The sequence below is a fragment of the Uranotaenia lowii genome, chromosome 2 (genome assembly GCF_029784155.1).
Source record: "Uranotaenia lowii strain MFRU-FL chromosome 2, ASM2978415v1, whole genome shotgun sequence".
NCBI lineage: Eukaryota > Metazoa > Arthropoda > Insecta > Diptera > Culicidae > Uranotaenia > Uranotaenia lowii.
Window position 1 is genome coordinate 158,603,351 of NC_073692.1, and position 20,061 is coordinate 158,623,411.

Here is a 20,061-nt window from a genome sequence, read left to right on the forward strand (position 1 = left end):
CCATGCTGCTGCTGGAGTTGTTGTTGTTCTGCTGCTGGAGCAGAACTTCCCAAGCAGCCGGGGGTGTGGCTGGTGTTGTACCGATGGCGAAGCACTACATGGCAGTGCCGGATGTTGTTGTCGTTCTGCTGCTGGTGTTGTTGTTGTTCTGCTGCTGGTGCAGCACGGAGCAGTCGGAGGTGTGGTTGGTATTGCCCCGATGCCGACGCATAACATTGCCATGCGGATGTTGTTGTTTTGCCGCTGGTGCAGCACGGTGCAGTCGGAGGTGTGGCTTGCATCGCACCGATAGAGACGCACGACATTGCCGTGTCGGATATTGTTGCTGAAGCCGTTTTCCTGCTGCTGGTGCAGCATTTCCCTGGCTGACGGAGGTGTGGGCGTTCCATGTTGCTGTTGTTCACTTTTTGAAGGAATGTTGATGCTGGCTCCGAAGTCGGCGATGATGGAGTGACCATCTATGCCACGATCGCCGCTTCTGTTCTCCGTGGGGATGCGGAGCAGAAACCCCGAACCTTTATCCAGACCCGCAGACCCAAAAGCCTTCGCATTCGACCGAGCACCGCGCACTTTTTTTTCCAAAAATAAGTTCGATACAGTGGGCCAAATCTGGTCGAACAAGTTGGTTTTTTTTTGATTAGGGTTGGGTTTTTTAAATGTATTTTTGCTCAAAAAGTTCTAAAAATCAACTGTAACAATCGTCTGCCACCCTATATTCGCGCTCGTAGGCTCGCCTGCATTCTATTCAGGGCCTTCTTCCCTCTTTTTAGCGTAGGCCGCAGGATTCTGCCGGACAGACGCATCCTGGGCTCTTTTGTTTGGATCCCCGGGATATAAGTTTACCTGGGGACCCTTTCTTGCGATTGCCGTTGCGAGCTAACACAAGTCCACCCTCGGTTTGGGCGAAAGTATTGACCTTTTTCGGGCGGATGGTATCCGCCCTCAGAGGGGTCTCTGCAAGGTTGCGTTCTTTAGCCTTGGCCTCGGGTTCTGCAAAACGTTTCACCACAGCTTTATTAGCTGTGATGAAAAGCTGCATCACCCCGGCTAGCTTTTCGCGTACCATTGTGGATTTTGAACATCTTCCTTCACATATTCCACAAGGTCAGCGATGCCAGTCATGGCCGTCACGAGTTATACCGGTGCTTCCGGGTCTTGGAGTTCCGGGGAACTTAACAGTTCTTCCAGCTTTTTCACCATCGATTCCGCCGTCGGGTCCACCGGGTTGGCAGGTTGCCTGACCGGTTAGCGCCTAAGGCTACTCCCTCCGAACGGATTGGGGCTCACGCCCTTCTCCGTTCCATTATCTTTTCGATTTTTCGATATTTTATTCATTTTGAATCTCAAGAGTAGCGAGATTAATATCCTCACTGCTCCAGTGACCTGCTAAGCTCAGTAAGGACTAGGAAACTGTGGAGTGTGTCCTGGTGCCCCACAGGCTACCGTTTGTGACTGACGTGATTTAACGACCCGCCAGCCTTTCAAGCTCATCGGCACGGTCTAATGCACTGGGAAGATTTTTCAACCCAGTGAGCAGCACACCTTGGCCGACTCTTACACGTATCACTAGCACAGTCCTTGGTAACCGAGTATATGCTATGCATTCACAGTCAGTGCTTTGTGATTATTAGGCGTTGCTCCTTCACGCAACACATGGATATCACCTGCACGGATCCATCGATTTCCGAGACATTTTCGACCAAATCGGTACCTAAACTTCAGTTTTTTTCCCATCTTACGCAATCATATAGAGAACGTGTGCACCATATTGCTTCAACTAAGGGTGATACCATATGTTACAATGGGAACTTCGTCGAAGTAGTGGATTTGAGTCCGTTTATTTTTATTTACATAGTATTCCGTATCACGACATAACTTGACGAACATAATTCCTAAAATTCACTCGGTCCATGGCAACCGTTCTCCAATTCCTCGGGCACCCCACGTTCGCCAGATCACGCTCCACTTGGTCTAACCACCTCGCTCGTTGCGCCCCCGCTCGTCTTGTTCCTACCGGATTCGTAGCGAACACCTGTTTTGCAGGACAGTCGTCCGGCGTTCTCACAACATGTCCCGCCCAGCGTATCCGGCCAGCCTTCACCACCTTCTGGATACGGGGTTCGCGTAGAGTCGCACGAGCTCGTGATTCATCCTTCGCCTCCACACTCCGTTCTCCTGTACGCCGCCAAAGATTTGAGTCCGGTTGATCGAAATAGCAAAGGATTGTTTCAACACTCAGACGTAAAATTTAAATTACTTCTGATTTGTCAAGTACCGCTAACTAAAGCTAAGCAACATAATTAGTCTACAAACAATTTAAGCAGACCTGAACGAAATAAGTATCAGGATGTTTAAATAAATTCAAATGTTTCAACTAATGCTTTTTTCATGGTAAAAAACTTCTCTTCCATCTCTTAATTCATCTGATTATCAAAGTTGTAATAAAAATTCTTCGAATGTACAGTCGAAATCCACGAATAGGATAGTTAAGTTTAGTATTCATAAACATAAGTCATACTTCTAATACATACCACAAACGCGCAATAATTGATCTTAATCTCAATCACCATCTCCTACAGTGCTACATGCGGGCTCTGTTCGATTACGACCCGGCCGAGGACAATCTGCTGCCCTGCCAGGAGATTGGCTTATCATTCCAGCGGGGTGACATCCTGCAGATCATCAACGTGAAAGATCCCAACTGGTGGCAGGCCCGTCATGCCGGCGAGGACGGATCCATTGGGCTGATTCCATCGCAGGAGCTGGAGGAACGTCGGCAGGCCTACGTTCCACCGGAGGCCGACTTCGTCCACAAGATCAGCATTTGCGGAACGAGGGTAGAGTTTTCAAATTTTTGAATTCGAAACATGATTTTTTAATTTTTTCGATATTTCTCCCAATCTTAGATCTCTAAGAAGAAACGTAAAACGATGTACAAAACAAAGCAAAACAACGAATTCGATAAGGCAGATCTGATGCTGTACGAGGAAGTTACCAAAATGCCACCCTTCAAGCGGAAAACTTTGGTCCTGGTCGGTGTTGCTGGGGTGGGTCGTCGAACGTTGAAGAACCGGCTGATCAACAGCGATCCGGATAAATTTGGCTCGGTGCTACCACGTAAGTATAAATAGTCTCAAAAAACTTTTTCGGGATTTTTTACATTAAACAATCTTAATCTACAGATACCACACGACAGCCGAGACCCTTGGAGGAAAGTGGCAAGGCCTATTGGTTCACCGATCGGGAAACCATGGAAGATGAGATACGGCTGAATAACTTCCTGGAGCATGGATCACACAACGGTAATCTTTACGGAACACATTTGGACTCCATTCGGGACGTCATTCGACAAGGTTGGTCTAGATTAGTTTGTCGGTTATAAATAATTTTACTAACAATTTTAATGTTTTAGGTAAAATGTGCGTCCTGGATTGTTCGCCGCAGGCTTTGAAAATTCTGCACAACAGTGCCGAGTTTATGCCGTACGTGATCTTCATTGCCGCCCCCGGGATGGAACAGCTCAAGCAGCTGTACTCGGAACGTCGATCAGCGCAGGGGTCCATGAGAAGTTTGCAGGTTCGAACATTTGTTTCATTTCCTTAAACAATTTGTGGTTTTTTGTTTGTTTTGTTTTATATGTATTTCTATAACATCTAACATTTTCCAACATAATGTATCTTTTTGAGCATCATAAATTGTAAAATATTAACTACTTTGAACTTGTTTCAAAACTCTATTTTTCTCAGGTTTTGATATGAAGTTTTCTATAAACAACGCGAAAATGTGTTCGGAGAATGTCACTATTTTCTTACATGTTTTTTCCACATGCGATGCAAAACAAATATCAATATAAGAAATTAACTGGAAAATTTGCTTGCTGCATTTAGCCGAAGATTGTAAAACGGAATCAATAGTCGCAAATAGAGCAGTCTTCTCTTTCATGGAAAGCCACAAGCATCCTATGTTCGAAAATTTTTTTCAAGCGAGAAAGTTATTGATTTTAAAGACTTGAAATGTTCAGAAAAATGAATCTAAATTAAATTTCTACCATTTGCAAAAAAAAACTGTTTCCAAGTTGCAGAAAGTTTAGAGTCAGAAAAGCCTACTTAAAAAAGGTTAAATTAAATGTTGTTCTTAGAATTCCTCATGAATAACGAAGTTTGGAATGTAAACCAAGATTCGAGTCAGGATTTTGTCTCAACCGGTCAGAATCTGAGACTTTAATTGAAAAATGTTTCCCAAAATCCGGCAAACAAAAATAATCCAGAAAAATCCAGAGCTGTTTTCAAAATTCGTAAATAAAACTTTATGTTCGGGCCCAAATTTCTATCAACAATTGAGAAAACTTTTGACAAACTGTAGTAGAATTGTATACCTGGGAGAAGTTTTCGAGGGTTTGGCTTAAGTCCTGAGTCGAGATTGTTACTCTTGAATCATTTTAGTTGTTCTTATAAATTTTATTAGGAAATTGAAATCATGAGTTTGGAGAAAAACATTTCACTTGGCAGTTTTGAATGCTCGTGCGAGAGTTTAACCTCCGAAAAAAATTTCACATCGCCTTGGTTGCTACTCCGTGATTGACCGAGGCCATCAATTTTGTTCAAAGGTCAAAAGAATGGGACTGGGATTGACAGCACATTCACAATGCCCAAAACTGATGCTTTCTTTTTGAACATCAATAACGGCGCCGGCCACGTCCCAGTAGTCAAATGATAGATTTGAAAAGAAAGAAAGGGATGAAAAAAATTATGTTTAGCTTTAGAATCGAAGTTACCTCTGCATCCTAGAAAAATTGGTTGGGGGAATGGAGGAAAAGGATCCGATCGGGATACACTTTTGGTTAGTGTTATGATGTTAAATTAAAAATAAAACTATAATATCAAATTCATCTGTTATTTCCTGTTGAAACTCAAAAGATGCAAAAATTTTGTACGATGGTTCTATCATTTAGAGTATTAAAGTAGTTACCTATTTGCTTATGATAAAAAATACTGAAAATTGAAAAAATTTTATACAATTGATACATTTTTCTCTCATTTACCCTTCACATTGATATTTTTCGAAAAACGGGTGCTATAACTATATTTAATTACATTTAAATTTTTTTTTATTTTTTTAAACATTCATTTGGCATGTTTTACAAACTTTTGTTGGGTACCTTTTTTCATCATATTTTTATACTATAGAATTTTACTCGTTATGCAAGTTAATCACACTGTAATTATTGAAATTCGATCAAAATTTATGTTCTGGCCGGTTTTAGTTTTCTAAAATACGCATAAACGTTTATTGGTTGCACATTTCGTTCAAAACCTGATAAAATCATTTTATTTTTGTTTTAATTTAAAATAATTTGAAAAGGGAATCAAACAAAAAAATCATCAAAATCCTAGAATAAAATTACAAAAATAGCTCAATATGGAACTTAATGAAAACTTTATTACCGATCAAACGATGTAGAAATTGCCCACTAACCCTTAATAAAATTGTTTTTTTTTTACCGCAATGCGATAATATTTGTGTCGATTTACTGATTGCAACTTATGAATGATGAACTTCCAGGAATAGATTGAATATTTGAGAAAATTTAGCTTTGTGCTTGCCTTTCTCCAATGAAGATTCTTCCGGGAAATCGACCGTTCTGAAATGAAAAAAGTTCTATGTTTACATTTTCACACAATACTTAGAGTATATTCTTCCCACAAACACAGCTTACACATTTTACGCGCTTGTGCCGCTCACAAGTGATTTTCATCCATTCGGTGAAAAAAAAAAATTAAAATACGTATAGGGTAGACGGATTTCAACTCTAGAATTTTACAGGAGCTTGTTTTCGACAGATTTTTAATTAAAGGCTTATCCTCCTATTTGGTTGTTCAATCTATTTATGTTAATATTTTTCTATTTTTGCACTTCCAGTTTCGCATATGTTGAATATAAAAATCCTAATATGATCATGTGAAAACTTACATTTCATTCGATTAAAAGCAATATAAAAGGAATCAATGGATGGATAAGGTTCTGATATAAATCATAACGGTAATTTATTTCATATTTTTGCCATCATTTTATGAAAACTCAACTGTGGTGGAAGTCTTGTCGAAAAGACGAAAACTAAAACCTTTAGTGTTGAATCTCGAAAACTAGACCATCGAAAAGTTTTAATAAAAAGATAGTAAAAATTTTGTTTTGAGGCTTTTGATCTACAAAAAGGTAAAAAATAAAGAAAAAAGTCTGGATTATAGAACAAATCATTTTTGTAATGAAAAACTTCAGTCAATTAATTTATTAATATGGTTTTTCTGACATAAAAGGCAAAACTGTCGAAAACTAGGTATTTTACCCTATATAGGATTGGATGTCGAACATTTTGTTGGATGAAGTGTGAATTTCGAGAACATCGACTAACTTTCACAAATATATAAACTGATTTTTTTTTGCAATTTGTATGACACGTTTTGAAGCCAACAAATAATGTGAAGGAAAAAAAGAATTTGTTTACAATCAATGAAGTTGTTTTAAAAAGCGATCAAAACAGTCGCAAATGAGTAAATTGACGTCACAAAAAATAGAAACTGCTAGGAAATTTGAACATTTTCTAACAAAAAAAAACAATAAAAAACTTCTTTGAAAATAACGAGACAACACTAATTTTTTTTTAAGAAATCGGTTGAAATCCAACTGAGTTACAACAGCGCAAATGAGTGAATTTACGTCACAAAATTTGATTTTGGAAATGTGCTCTGAAAGCTGTCTTGAATTTTCAGGTGGTCAGATGTTTACAAAACGAACATAATTTAGGTTTATTTGTTTGTTAAATCATAATTTAAAAAAAAAACGAAATTATAAGAAAAAGGTTAAATTTTTTTCCTGTATATTGAAATAAAGATTTTGAGAAGCAAAAGTATTTTTTATGCACGATTCCTCAATATGTTGTTATGTACGTGCGAATCAAAATAAGGAAAAAGTTAAAAAAAGATTCAGAAAGTTTGATATTGACTAAGTCTAAAAAACATAATATTACTTAAACAAGTGTTCACAAAATTTGCAGCCTGTAAAGAATGGTTCAGAATTTCGTGACGTGAATTCAGTTCGCAACCCTGTTTTGTTAAAAGTGAGTGAATTCACGTCACAACTTTGAAAAGGCATGAATTTGTTTGCTGCCGTTCAATCAGAAAGCTACGTCTATCAAATTGTCTGTACCGTAAAACGGGGTAACATTGATTACCGGGGTAACTTTGAGCAACATTATATTTTTCCACATAATCATCAATAGTTCAGTCTAATGTTAAAATATCTCCAAACTTTTTTCTTCGCTCAGAACCTATAAGTTAAGTTTCAAATAGGGAAAAACTTTGTTTGTTTTTGAAAATTTCAAATGTAAGAAAAAATGTATGTCCAAAATCTTGAAATATCTATTTTTTTTGAGAGTTTTTATATTTTTACTTAGTAAATGTATAGTTTTGATGTAGTTTTTGTTGTATTTTGAGCTAATTTTTTTTATATTATAAAAAAGGGACATTTTCCAAGAGTAAGCCAGTCTGGGACAAAAGGCTAGAGACTCTATCAAATGGTAAAGATTGAAAATTAAAAGGGAATATGGCGAGGGCCCAGAGAATTGAATGAAGTCAAAATTTCATTTTTTGCAGTTATAATTTTATAAATAATGTTAAAAAATGATTGTCCATCTTGCGATTTTTATTGTTATTTGGCCTTAACCATTAAGAACCGTGATGTTGTTTTTTTCAACGGCGAATAAATCTTTACCCAGAAACACTGAAATTCAGCATTGTTAATCTCAGAATTCACTGGACCTAAAGTGACAAATTTAGTATCTTTGAGCCAGCGAAAGTGTTGTGTTCAATTATGATTCATGATTAATTTTATACCATTTGAGTTTGTTCCGAACTGCCTTAGCAATTGATAAACTAGCATTAAGAAATATTATGAAGGTTCTCTATGATAAAAAAAACTCGTTGAAACCCTCAAAATAGAGACTGATCAATGTTACCCCAAACAATCAAGTTCTAAATAAAGACGAAATCGGGTTTTAAATCAAATTTAAAGTAGTCTAACGAATTTCTCCAACCTTGTTTTACGTTCATAGGAGTCCAGTACTGGTTTTAAAAATACGAAACATGCCACATTCCTCTTAACAGAAAAAAAAATCGATAAATATTGAAAAAAGTGATCCATATAACCCCGGATTACGGTCATTATTTCGTTTACAACTTGTTCCAAGACATCGATATTGTATTTCTTCAGGGAGAATAGAAAATTACGATGATATGTTCAGTAGTTGAAAGTGATCAATTCTAGCGTTAATTCACGTCACAAAAGTAATCGAGCACAACACAAACACATTCAATTTTTTGGTAACCAAATTTCAAAGGAAATTCAATTTGCAATCGTTTGCTCCTTGTTTCATTCTTCAGTAAATTGGTTGACTTCCAGAATGATAACAATTCAGAAAAGTACGGAAAATGAATTCACGTCACGGTGGAATGTGTCAGTTGATGTTGACCTCAATGTTCCAATTTCGTATTTAAGCTATAACCTAACCTACAATTTCAATTTTGCATTAGTTTTAGTTTTTCAATTTAAACACCTGCGTGCTTTTTTATGCAATCTAAATTGTAAAAAACACTTTTTTGTAGTAGGTAAGGTAAAAAAAAGTGTGGGAATGAAAGATTCAACGCAGATTTTAGTGGAGGAATAGAGTTATCGTTTATTTCCATTACTTTATCATGTCCTTGAAGAGCTACAATCTACACTAGCGATTGCTAGTGTAGATTGTAGCTCTGTAGCGAGCGTCAGTATTCGAATTGTCTAGTTGTGGGTTTTAACAAATAGTTACGGTTATTTCCCGATACCGAAAATACCGGTTTTGGGAGGACTTGAAACCGGTAATCGATATTGAAAAAACAGCACGGTTTTGCCGGTTTCGGAACTAAGCTTAGTTCTTTTAGAAATGGGACACTTTCTTTTGCTGATAGCTCATGTACTAGTAATCGGACATTCAAAATTTTGACAGCATTTTGCTGCCTGTAAAAATTACTAACCGACCTATTTTTTTAAATCTTTAAGTTCATGAGTTTTTGAGATATTAACGATGCAAGAGAAAAAGAAAATTTTTTTGCACAGTTTCCTTCAAAAACCATCATAATCAAATTGATAGCTGCCAAAACCGTTGATTATTCAAAGAATTACTGTGTGTAAGTGGTGGAAAGTATGCAAACACTGTCAAAAATGTTCACAAAGTTCAAATCAAGCTTAGGATTTAAGCACATGATTGGCAACCACGGTTAAGGGTCATCAGGGAAGTCAAGTTTCATAACAGCATTTTCAATTTTGAATAAGCAAAAAACTAAGTGTAGATCGCTGAAATGTCAAAAAAAAAAAAAATGTTCTCAAATAGTCTAAAAGTGTTGCCTGACCTTACCTTAAACAACAATTTTTTCCTGATTCCAGAGCTCGTTAGTAACGGGGTAACGAGGCAATGTGACAGATGATTTCTGATGGACGAAGAAACTTATGGACCAATATCCAATACCATTCCTGCTCGTGGCAAGGTCCCTAGCATATGAAAGTATGTATATGCTGGTTGCTTTCTAAAATACAATGATTTGCCAGGATTCTGCTGCTGTGGAAAAAAACAACAATTTTCAAACCGAAAACTTTGGTTTTTGCTATTTTAAAGAGTAATCTTGTATTTACTCTTCGCAACCTACGATCAATACCAATCGATTGTACTTTAAGTTCAAATTCATGATGGTTTTAATTCGTTATAGTCAGATTTTGCCAGCAGAAATTCTATTAAAAACGCTTTAAAGTGGCTCAAAAATAATCAAGTTTTGTTAATTTGCAAACATTAAATTGCCCACAGCTTTTTTTTTAAAGAGAAGTATTGGACAGAGAAATTGAGGAAGGAGGATGCAACCTCTTTAAATACAGATAAAACGAAGGATAAATTTGAAAATCTGATCAAAACGCGATAGTTTTTTTTTAATCTTTTCATGAATTATCATAAGTTTACCTTCATTTCCTTCATAGAAAGTTTTTCGATCAAACGAATGGTTTTTGAGATACACGTATTCGTATATGTCCCATTTCTAAAAGAACTAAGCTTTACCAGTACCTAATAATATCGCTCATCAATATCTCGACAAGAGACATTGGGTCAACCTGAGATGATAAAGCGGAAATTTCCGAAAGGTCGAAGCTTCATGTTGAACCATTTTGTTTTTCAAACTACTATTTTTCGCTTTAGAAAATGTACACGATCGTATCAAAAACTCGAAAATGTTTAGTGTCAGAAGGACGCAATTGACTTTTTTAAGATCAGAAGGACACTAGTGAATTTTTTTTAATAAGAAATCAGTCTGTTTTACTACAAATGGCAATGAAACTCTAATTTTTCATTTAGAAGTTTATTTTTCAATCACTTACCCAATCCAAAATTTTACTCAAAGAATGATTTGGTAATTTTGCAATACGAAAAAAATCTTTGAGGCCTGTTTATCGAAATCGGCATTCGGTCACTTACATCCCCCTGATTCTAAGCGCCTCAATTTGTGTTGTAACTTTTAATCAATAGTGCTTATTTGAATATGAAACTTTAAATTATACTTAACGGAACCCTGAATATTATATTCCATTTAATGAAATTCATAATATTTATTGATTTTCAAACGCTATTTGAAAATGCTTCTTGCAGATTTTGTTTGGAAAAAAAAACCTAAAAGGGGTTCGTTTCTTTTGAAATTGAAATCTTGTATACAAACTGTCAAGCAAACTCATAAGAACACTGTTGAATGTTAGACATTACATAGATCTGTCATAGGATAATTATATCTTCTTCCTATTTAAAAAAGCTTAATAATGTTTTTCACGTAATATTTCTAATGCTATCATTTGCTATCTTGGCACCTCAGGCGGTGAGGGTAAGACATCGTTTAAAATTTCTTGCTTTAAGTAGCACAACTCCTTTTCTAGCTCCGTTTGCATGATTTTTTTCTAACATTATTCGTTTTTTGTCTTTTTTTTGTGTCGTCCTCAAAACTAAACAGTTCGACCGTCAAAGCTCCATCCGGTTCAGTTCCCGCCGGGCCAGAACCCTGGAATCGCTGGCTTCTTTGTATGAGGTAAGTTTGTGCGAGAGCATGGATGCGCACCCCCTGGTTGTCAAAAATTTAACTATAAGATATTAAGGCTCTTTTCTAATTGCTAACTTTTCTCCTCCCATCCCAGGACGATGATTTGGTGTCGGCCGTCGAGGAAAGTGCCTTGTTGCAACGAAAGTACGACAAATATCTGGACATGGTGATCATCAACGAGGACTTCGATGTGACGTTCCGTGCCGTAACGGATGCACTGGAAGCGCTCAGCCACGAGCACCAATGGGTTCCGGTTAATTGGATCTACTAGTTTGGGAAAAAGGTCCGGAAACTAAAGTAAATAAATAAAAAAACGCAGCGAATCATGTGTTCAAATATCGAATCGAAAGTATCAATCTCTGTAGTGTTGTAGCCATAAAAACGCGCATGCATTCGAGAAACATTTAAAATATAAATCTACCCCTAGGGTGAGAGACATCGTTTTACAAAACTTATATTTCCATATCCTCAAATAATAATCAACAATACAATCGTGTTACGAATGAAACCGTATCAGTCATTTTAGATCTATTCGTGTAGAAAGGGACAAAATCCCTCCTCCGTCATAAATCGTACTAACTATACAACTAAGTGATACTCAGCTACTGAATCTAAACTTTACTTCACTCGAGATAATATTTGGAGGAAAGTCAGGGAGAGTATAAATCAAAATAAATATTTCCAAAAATCGGAAGCAACAAACCACGATAGCATTTAAGAGCTTAGGCTGTAGGCATTTTTTACCAGAAAGATCTGTTTCGTCCATTATTTTTTAGTTTTGTGTTAATTTTAGATCTAGGTTGAACATCTTTCGCTGATTATTTTCAAATGTTCCTAATTCTTAGGAAAACAAACAATCAAAATTTTCTAATGAGTTATAGAAAAATGAAAATCTCTCAATTTCTCAATTGAGTTCAGGTCTATCTCTTCTAAAACAGTTCAATTACCTTTATTATGAAAAATTTTAAAAGTCACCAAGTGAAGATGAAAACCGTAGTTACAAAATCGTAAACCACGTTTAGTAGTGTTAAGTTCAAGATCTGTTTCAAACTTTTATTCGTTGTATATTTTCAGAAGCTCTATCGACTAGATTTATCTAAAACAAATAAAAACTTGAACGACAAATCCATGTGTAAATTGTTGAAAGAAAACACCCTATTTCTTATTTATTTATGATAATATGATTATTTATGATAACTGTTTCCACAAAACGAATTCCATTCAAAGTAATCCCTTCCAACTAATATCATTTGATGGGAAAATCGGAATCTATAACGATTTATTTAAAAAAAAAAAAAACATATATAGATACACAAAACTGAATTGAAAATTTCTTACACTTAGGATACATTTATTCGAGAATGTGACCACCGAAATAAGATCTGATTCAATGAATAATATGTCCCCATGCATGTTCTATCAACTGTCAACTTATTTTAACTGCGTCAAATTAGGTAAGTTCAAATCGCATCGTTTCTGGTCCAATGCTTGCACCAGTTCTGAAAAATGTAAACTTCGAACTGGTTTAATAGCCCACCCTTATTTGGCCGAAATTTGGGTTTAAACCTGCCATTCAGACTAGGGATACCAGTCTCCCATTGATGTCTGAGACCTGACCTCAATTTTAAAGACTCAAAGTCCAACCGAATAAGATAACAAACGCAGAGAACTTTCTTTAAAAGCTAACTTTTTTTTGTGGAAGTTTTATCCTTTAAGATGAATTATCCCTACAAAGAAAATTAGAAATTTTAACTTTAATCAACAAAAGGGAGGGATGGTCAGAAAAACATAAAATTTGTTACTCGCGGATTTTTTGAATCAAAGTTGATTAAAAGACCCTCGAACTTCAGAGATGAGTGCTCACATGAAAAATTATCTTAACAAAAACTAAACTGTCTTAATTTCAAGGCCATACTAACGGACAGGAGGGGTTTTGGTAGTAAGATTTTTTTGCAAGTTGAATTTTAAGTTCAAGAAATGAATCTAACGCAGAACTGGGAAATTACTTAATCCAAAACTTATTTTAAAAAAGGTGTTAACAAACATGTCAGAAAATTGGCTCTCCTCCAGCGGAATCTCTTTGAGCCTATTACATTCCATTTTTCGACACTATATTTGAACTATAAGTATACATTTTGAGTTGAAACTCCATCAAACTGTAGTTTTGAAATTCAAATTTTGGCATTCAAATACCTTATCTCGTCTCTAGAATGAGTTTACTTCAAGAAGTGTAACTGAACAAGTTTAGAATTTTAAACCAACCATTTTAACTTCAAAATCAATCCATCAGAACATTGATTTAACACTTCACGTTTAAGTCTTTACAAATTTTATGCTGAATTGAAATATTTTTCAAAACCCCTATTTTTTCCCCAATTTAATTCTGTGATTCTTCAATTTTACATTCAAATGTGTTTGGATAAATTATACGAGGCAACTAAATTGACATTTTTGAGGTGCAAAGAATTCATGAGCTATTTAAAATGTATTTGGGGGCCAAAATCCAAATATTCAATTAGTTTTTTTCTAGCAGGTTTCGTTTTTTTAACTTACTTTTTAAAATAAATAAAAATCATTCAAGAAATTTCTGCATTTTTTCGATAATACTGTAAAACATTCCAAATTTTTTGAAAAAAAAGTTTATTTATTTGAAAATAATCATATATCCGAAAAGCCGCAAGTAATTTTGACTTCTGCGGAAAAAAATCATAAGAATTTTCTTCTTGGTTACTTTGTCTAACTCTGTAAAATACGAGTTTTGACCATTTTCAACACGAAATTTGAACCAATCAATTTTTTTTTCAATTGAAATAAAACCTTTTTTTCAATCCTTAATGTGTAATATCAGAAAAACTTGATAAACTGTAAAATTTTAATTTTCTGACACAATGTATTTCTGATATTAGAATATGTAAGCTAAACATTATTCTTCAATAAAAAAGATTACAAAAAATTTAGAATCAGTTTTTGTTTTTAATGAAGGTTTTTTGTTTCGTCAGTTTTTAATCATTTATTTATTATTCATTTTTTAAATTTTAAAAGCTTATCAACAAAACTAGAGGTGATAGAAAAAATCCGACAAAAGATTCGAAATAAGGAATCAAAATTCATCTTAATCAGTTATTAAAAAAAGGCACCAAAAATGTTGATCCCTGGAGCTATCAATTTTATTTCATAGTTTAGTTTCACATAAAAAATGGATTTTTTTTTATTCTCAAATGTTTAAAAACTTTTTTTTTTCATCTCCATATTTGATAATAATACCCTAAATTTGATGGTCCTTCTATTTGGATTTTTGCATACTTTTAAAATAAGTATGTTTTTATTCTTCAAACATAAATTTTTATGTTCAGAAAACATATTTTTTTTCCTTTTAATTAGAAAAACATGGTACGTTTGACTTCTTTTTATTATTTTAAATCTACTTTTTTAAATCGATCATGATTTTTTAATAAATCTTTGAAAATTCGAAAAGTGATTTGAAGTAGCAACTTCAAAATTAAATTTTTATAAATTGTTATATATGAAGTTGCTGTTGTGAACTTCAAAAAAGAGCTTTGTTAGCTTCCTATTTTCATAACTAAGCGAAAATATTGATCTCTGACTTTTATCACTTGAATTAAAATTTCTTCTTTTTATCAAAATAAAAATCAAACATCAATATGATATGTGTTTTGAATAAATAGATATAATTTTTTTTCCTAATCGAGAATTCTCATTCCAATTGATGATTAAATATGTTTTTCTAATTCATGTTTTTACCGCGGAATTTTTTCATCAACCTTTCCAATTAACATGATGAAAAAAATGTCAGCCTAGATGATTAAAAATTAACAATAATCTACATATTTACATTTGCTCAACAATTCCTAATTATGGTTAATTAATGATTTGATCTGAAAATAATTTTAGAACTCGGATTCAATTTTTTTTAAATTATTTGTTATATTTTATGTATTCTATTTCTGAGCACTGATGCTTATGTCCGAAGCTTTATATTCTGGTGCTTCGGAAATATTGATTTATAAAATATAAACCAGACAGCTTTAAATTTATTCTTCATCAAATTTATAGTTCAGAATCAGAAAAATCATTAAGAATAGTTTATAAATGACTTAGTTACCAGAAAAAGCATCGATATGAGTCTTTTGCTTTGATTTATTTTTAATCGTATCAGTATTATTTATTATTATTTCGAGTTTATGTGATGATCTTTAGTAGGAAAATAGTTAAAGAAATCAATTTTCTTATATATTGTGCATTTTTGGTATTGTTATTATTTCTAGCTAAATTAGATTGTCGAAACCCCCCATGGACAGGTTCCCACAGGCCTGCTCAACTCTCATGTGATTTTCACAAAAATTGGTTCATTCGCTTATTTTTACACAACATGATTGCTTATAATACAGAACGAGCTGCCCAACACGGGATGTCAAACAAAATTAATAAATCAAACGAAATAAATCATATAACTTTTATGAGAAAATTTGGTACACCTGCAAGTTTTCACAAGACGAAACGATTTATTGCAATGAACTAATTTTCTTACTCCTATTTATAACGAACGAAAAAATCCCATAAAAAAACCATCATAAAATATGACATATGTTGGAAAATGTTCGAGCGGTTTTCCTAAAAATTGAATAACAAACAAGTTTTGACAAACAAATGGACGATTTTTTCATTGATTGATCCCTCCTGCTTTAGAAACGAAGCGGGTCCATACTATAAACACGACAAATCACGACAAGGTTTTTTTTATAAAAATTTGTAACCAAACATGTTTTTACATTACAGATAAAACACCGTTTAATATATGGCAAACCAATTCCCATAAAATAATCGTAAAACTAATCAATAATATGAAGAGATTAATCACCGTAATTTATGTTAGTTACTGAAGAACAAAAATTTGATATGTGATGATAATGCTTCTCAATAAATTCTACTCGCTCATTTTCATCATCTTTCATTTGCATCTAACGTCCATCGCATCCATCTATAAAATTTCATAATCTTAGATGTCTCTACTAAAAAAAGACATCACTTTTCACCGATAAGGCCGATAAATTAAAGTAACTAATCAATAATATTAAGCACGATTAATGAAGAATGATTCAGCATTCGAGGATGGTTCTGAATAGAGGTTAAATCACGAAATATCACTTTTTTCCCTTGATTTTGTAAATTTTTTTTTTTTCAACATTTCCAGACTTTTGTTTTTTTACTGAGCTTTGTGTATTTTCAATTCATTTTATCTTACTTGGTGTTAAATTTATATTATTATTATGGATACGAAAGATTTGTTAATTGAAATAAAAAATTATAGAACATAGATTTAATTTAATTGACATAAATCAATCAAATCAATTGCTTTTAAATTTTATTCACACAACATTTTATTTGGAACCAATTGCACGAAATCTTGTATCAAACTAAATTGCATGCTATACCATTGCACAAAACCTAAAAATCAAGTAATTTTTCATCGAAAAATTCAATGAAATCAAGAATACAAAAGGTGTTTTTTGCTCTTGTAATCTTTCGGATATTTAATGTTTTTTTAAAAAATTTTCATAAAATACTTTAAACTATGTTTATTCCCCCCTTCTTGATTTTTGGAAATTTCGAAGGAGGGGTGACAAAAAAAGAAATTGATATTTGTTCCAGTCTAATAGAAGGCTTGCATGCAATGATATTTTTTAGCTTAGCTTAGCTTAGCTTAGTTGACTACTCATATCCACCTTAAATCATTGAACTTGAAGTGCTTAGATATGATCATTCTTTTAAAACTTCAGATAGTATATTTGATTAGACTTTGCTAAATTGACGCACTTCAAATTCCATGATCGCTGGCGTGGCTAAACAGAACAAGTTCTACCTCACCAATGGTTGCTACTCCGTGATTGATCGAGGCCATCAGCTTTGTGCAAGAGCCAAAAGAATGGTGCTTGGGACTAGCAGCTCATTCACAATGCACAAAACTCATGCTCTCACTTTGAAAAAAAAAAAAGATCAATAACGGCGCCGGCCACGTCCTAGTAGTCAATGAGGAATGAAGAAAGGAATGTTAGTAGGATACTTTCTAGGATTAATCAACAACCTTTTGTCCCTATATATTCCAAAAACTAATTTTGAAAAAATCAGAAACAAAGGTAAGTCAATATTACCAACCATAGAAACCGTCTATACGTCTGCGAATCTATATTTAAATATCCAAGGAAAGGGTTGTGTTAGTAGGGGAAAGGTTATATGTAGATCAGGATCCATTTTGGTGAATGGTGCGATCGAGCTTTCCTACACCTCCTATGCTCCTAGATTTTTCTTAAGGAAACTCCTATTTCTATCTTTGAGGCGGTGATAAGAAGTTTAATAATAAGGTAAATATTTGTTAAAATTTTTATTAAACTAACTTGTTTTCCTATTTTTTTATTCCTGAAACACTAATGTATTTTCAAAAACGACCTTTTAAAGTTTACAAACTTCGAAGAATATTTATAAGGAGATATTTAAAATAATAAATTTTTGTTTATTGAAGAAGGGATTCTCCTTTTTGTTTCGTTTAATTCGAATTAGATCGTTTTTGGAAACTTATCAATGCAATTCTACTCTTTGCCTCATATTGATTTCGCGATTGCACGGAGAAAACAAATCAACCAAAAAAGTTAGTGATTTTATTCTTGTACGAAGATTTCTGAACTATCGTATTTGATTTGGCATCAATTAATATTGTGTTAAATTAAGTTGATTTCCACCTGAATCATATGAATCGTTTTCCATAACTCACATATTTTGAAAAAATAAATTTGTGTTCTCATTTACTAAACTGATTGTTGGGGTTATTTTGATCTTGCCAAGTGGTTTTGTTTATCGTCCTACTTAAGATTTTATATCAATGTTAAAACCTTATATTGAACCTTGCACAAATATGATTATGTATGTTTGAATTATTTGATGAAATTTATTTCTTTGACCCTTGTTTTTTATCGATTGCATTTAATTTAATGACATCTTTGATAATTAATTTTATTTTTAAGTTTACTGTCAACAGATCCCATAACGATTTTAAACCGTCGAGCTCACTATGCCATCCAACAAAATATGTTTAAAAAAATCAAGTGTATGTAATAAGTATAGTGAGATATCACAGATTATTAAAAAGCAAATGCATCTTGAACTCTACATTCGCTTGTGTGGCTAAATAGAACTCACATAGAGTTAAAAATATCGATTTTTGATTCTCTCATTTTTTTATACGTAAAATAGGGCCATCAAAAAATTCAAATGCGTTAAAAAATGAATTTTAAATCAGTGTACGAAGAGTTAACATCTTTTGTTTTGATTCGTGAATAAACAAGTCATTTAGTAAAAAATTCTTACATTTCTTACGTTTATAAATTCCTCCATCAAATTTACGCATAGAACAAGCGGCATTAGTTACTTTTAATGGCTAGATGCTTGACAACAACACAAATATTGTACACTTTTAAACACATGATTGCAATGACGATTTATTCAACAAAAACAAATAAAATTAGATTTTTTTTCTACGATTGAGAACCGCTGTATTTTATGGATAGGTGGTGGTGCAGCTTAAATGCGGAAGAAAATATTAAAATCTTGAAAATTTTGGTTGGCCTGGATTTTTTCAATGAGTTTCTGATTATTTTTAAAAACACTTATGTTCAATAGCTCTCGGTCAAGACTCTTGTCTAACTAACACAAGATGATACTTTTGATTTTCCTCTAATTGTTCGTCTCCGGATAAAAAACACAGTTTAAAAAGAAACTAAATACAGAATAAAATAAACATAAGAAGGATTCTTATCTTGTAGGTTTCAGAAAAGCATCCATTCGTCAAAACTTGGTTGCAAAAAAAATTCTATCCTTTCAACTCATCACTAGAACGAGCGAGACGGCCAACAAAACCACTTGAACGCCGGTCATCGTTAGCGCGAATGAAACGAAAATCGAGAAAAAATACACCCACGCAAAGTTGAACAGAAACTTTCACTAGAGTAAACAAGTTTAAACTTTAAATTTCAGACACCGGGGGACTTATTACACAAAATATAATTATATTTCGGTCACAAATAGGAAATAACACAAACTAATCACATTTTTATCGAAAACGATCCAGAACTTCTTTAAAAAAATGGAATTAACGCGGACACGAAAACAAAGTTGACTCAGTTGACCCCAAAACTCTCGAAGACCTCCCAGAAATATCAATTGCATACATTTTCTAAACTTTAAAATGTATAAATCTCAGCAGAAATCTCGGAATAGTTGAAATTAACAGTAATTTTTCATTCGCGAGAAAACAAACGAGAGAAACGCGGCGGCGAAAAATAAAACACCTTGCATGCAATGATATTTTTTAATCGAAAAATAAAAATGCTCTTGAAAATTAAGCAAAACATTCGCAGTTGGATTAATTTTGTTTTGTTTAGGTTATAGTCGTTTTAACATCTTTATGTCATTTGCGACTTATAACAAAGGATGCAGTTGGTGATGATGATGATGATGCAGTATAGCTTAGCTGAACTACTCACATCCACCTTAAACCTTTAAACCCGAAATTCATGGTTGTAGAAAATGTATGCATTACTTATTCCAAAATCACAATATTATAACAATCTCTTCGAGTTCCACGATTGCTGGTGAGGCTCGGTAGAACAAGTTCCACATCGCCAATGGTTGCTACTCTGTGATTGACCGAGGCCATCTATTTTGTTCAGAGGCAAAATGGATGGTTCTGGGATTAGCAGCTCATTCACACTGCACGAAACTACTGCTGTAGTAATTTAGTAATTTGTTTTTGGATTTGAAAAAAAAAAATGGTGGGGAACCGTGGGGAATATCCAAATTGATCAAATAAAGCCACCAAAATTTAGGTGGCCCA

The 20,061-nt window shown here is 33.8% G+C and overlaps 1 protein-coding gene across 11 annotated transcripts in view; it reads left to right on the forward strand.

Moving 5' to 3' along the window:
* LOC129746126 (protein PALS2-like) overlaps nt 1-12,273 on the forward strand; it is a 112,540-nt gene extending 100,267 nt beyond the window's left edge. For all 11 annotated transcript variants that reach the window (XM_055739616.1, XM_055739617.1, XM_055739619.1 and 8 more), the window contains 6 exons: nt 2,580-2,837; nt 2,907-3,117; nt 3,183-3,353; nt 3,413-3,576; nt 11,070-11,144; nt 11,251-12,273. In XM_055739616.1, coding sequence (XP_055595591.1) covers nt 2,580-2,837; nt 2,907-3,117; nt 3,183-3,353; nt 3,413-3,576; nt 11,070-11,144; nt 11,251-11,427 — 1,056 coding nt within the window. In that variant the 3' untranslated portion in view covers nt 11,428-12,273. The remainder of the gene's footprint in view (nt 1-2,579; nt 2,838-2,906; nt 3,118-3,182; nt 3,354-3,412; nt 3,577-11,069; nt 11,145-11,250) is intronic.
* Nucleotides 12,274-20,061: the final 7,788 nt, after the last annotated feature.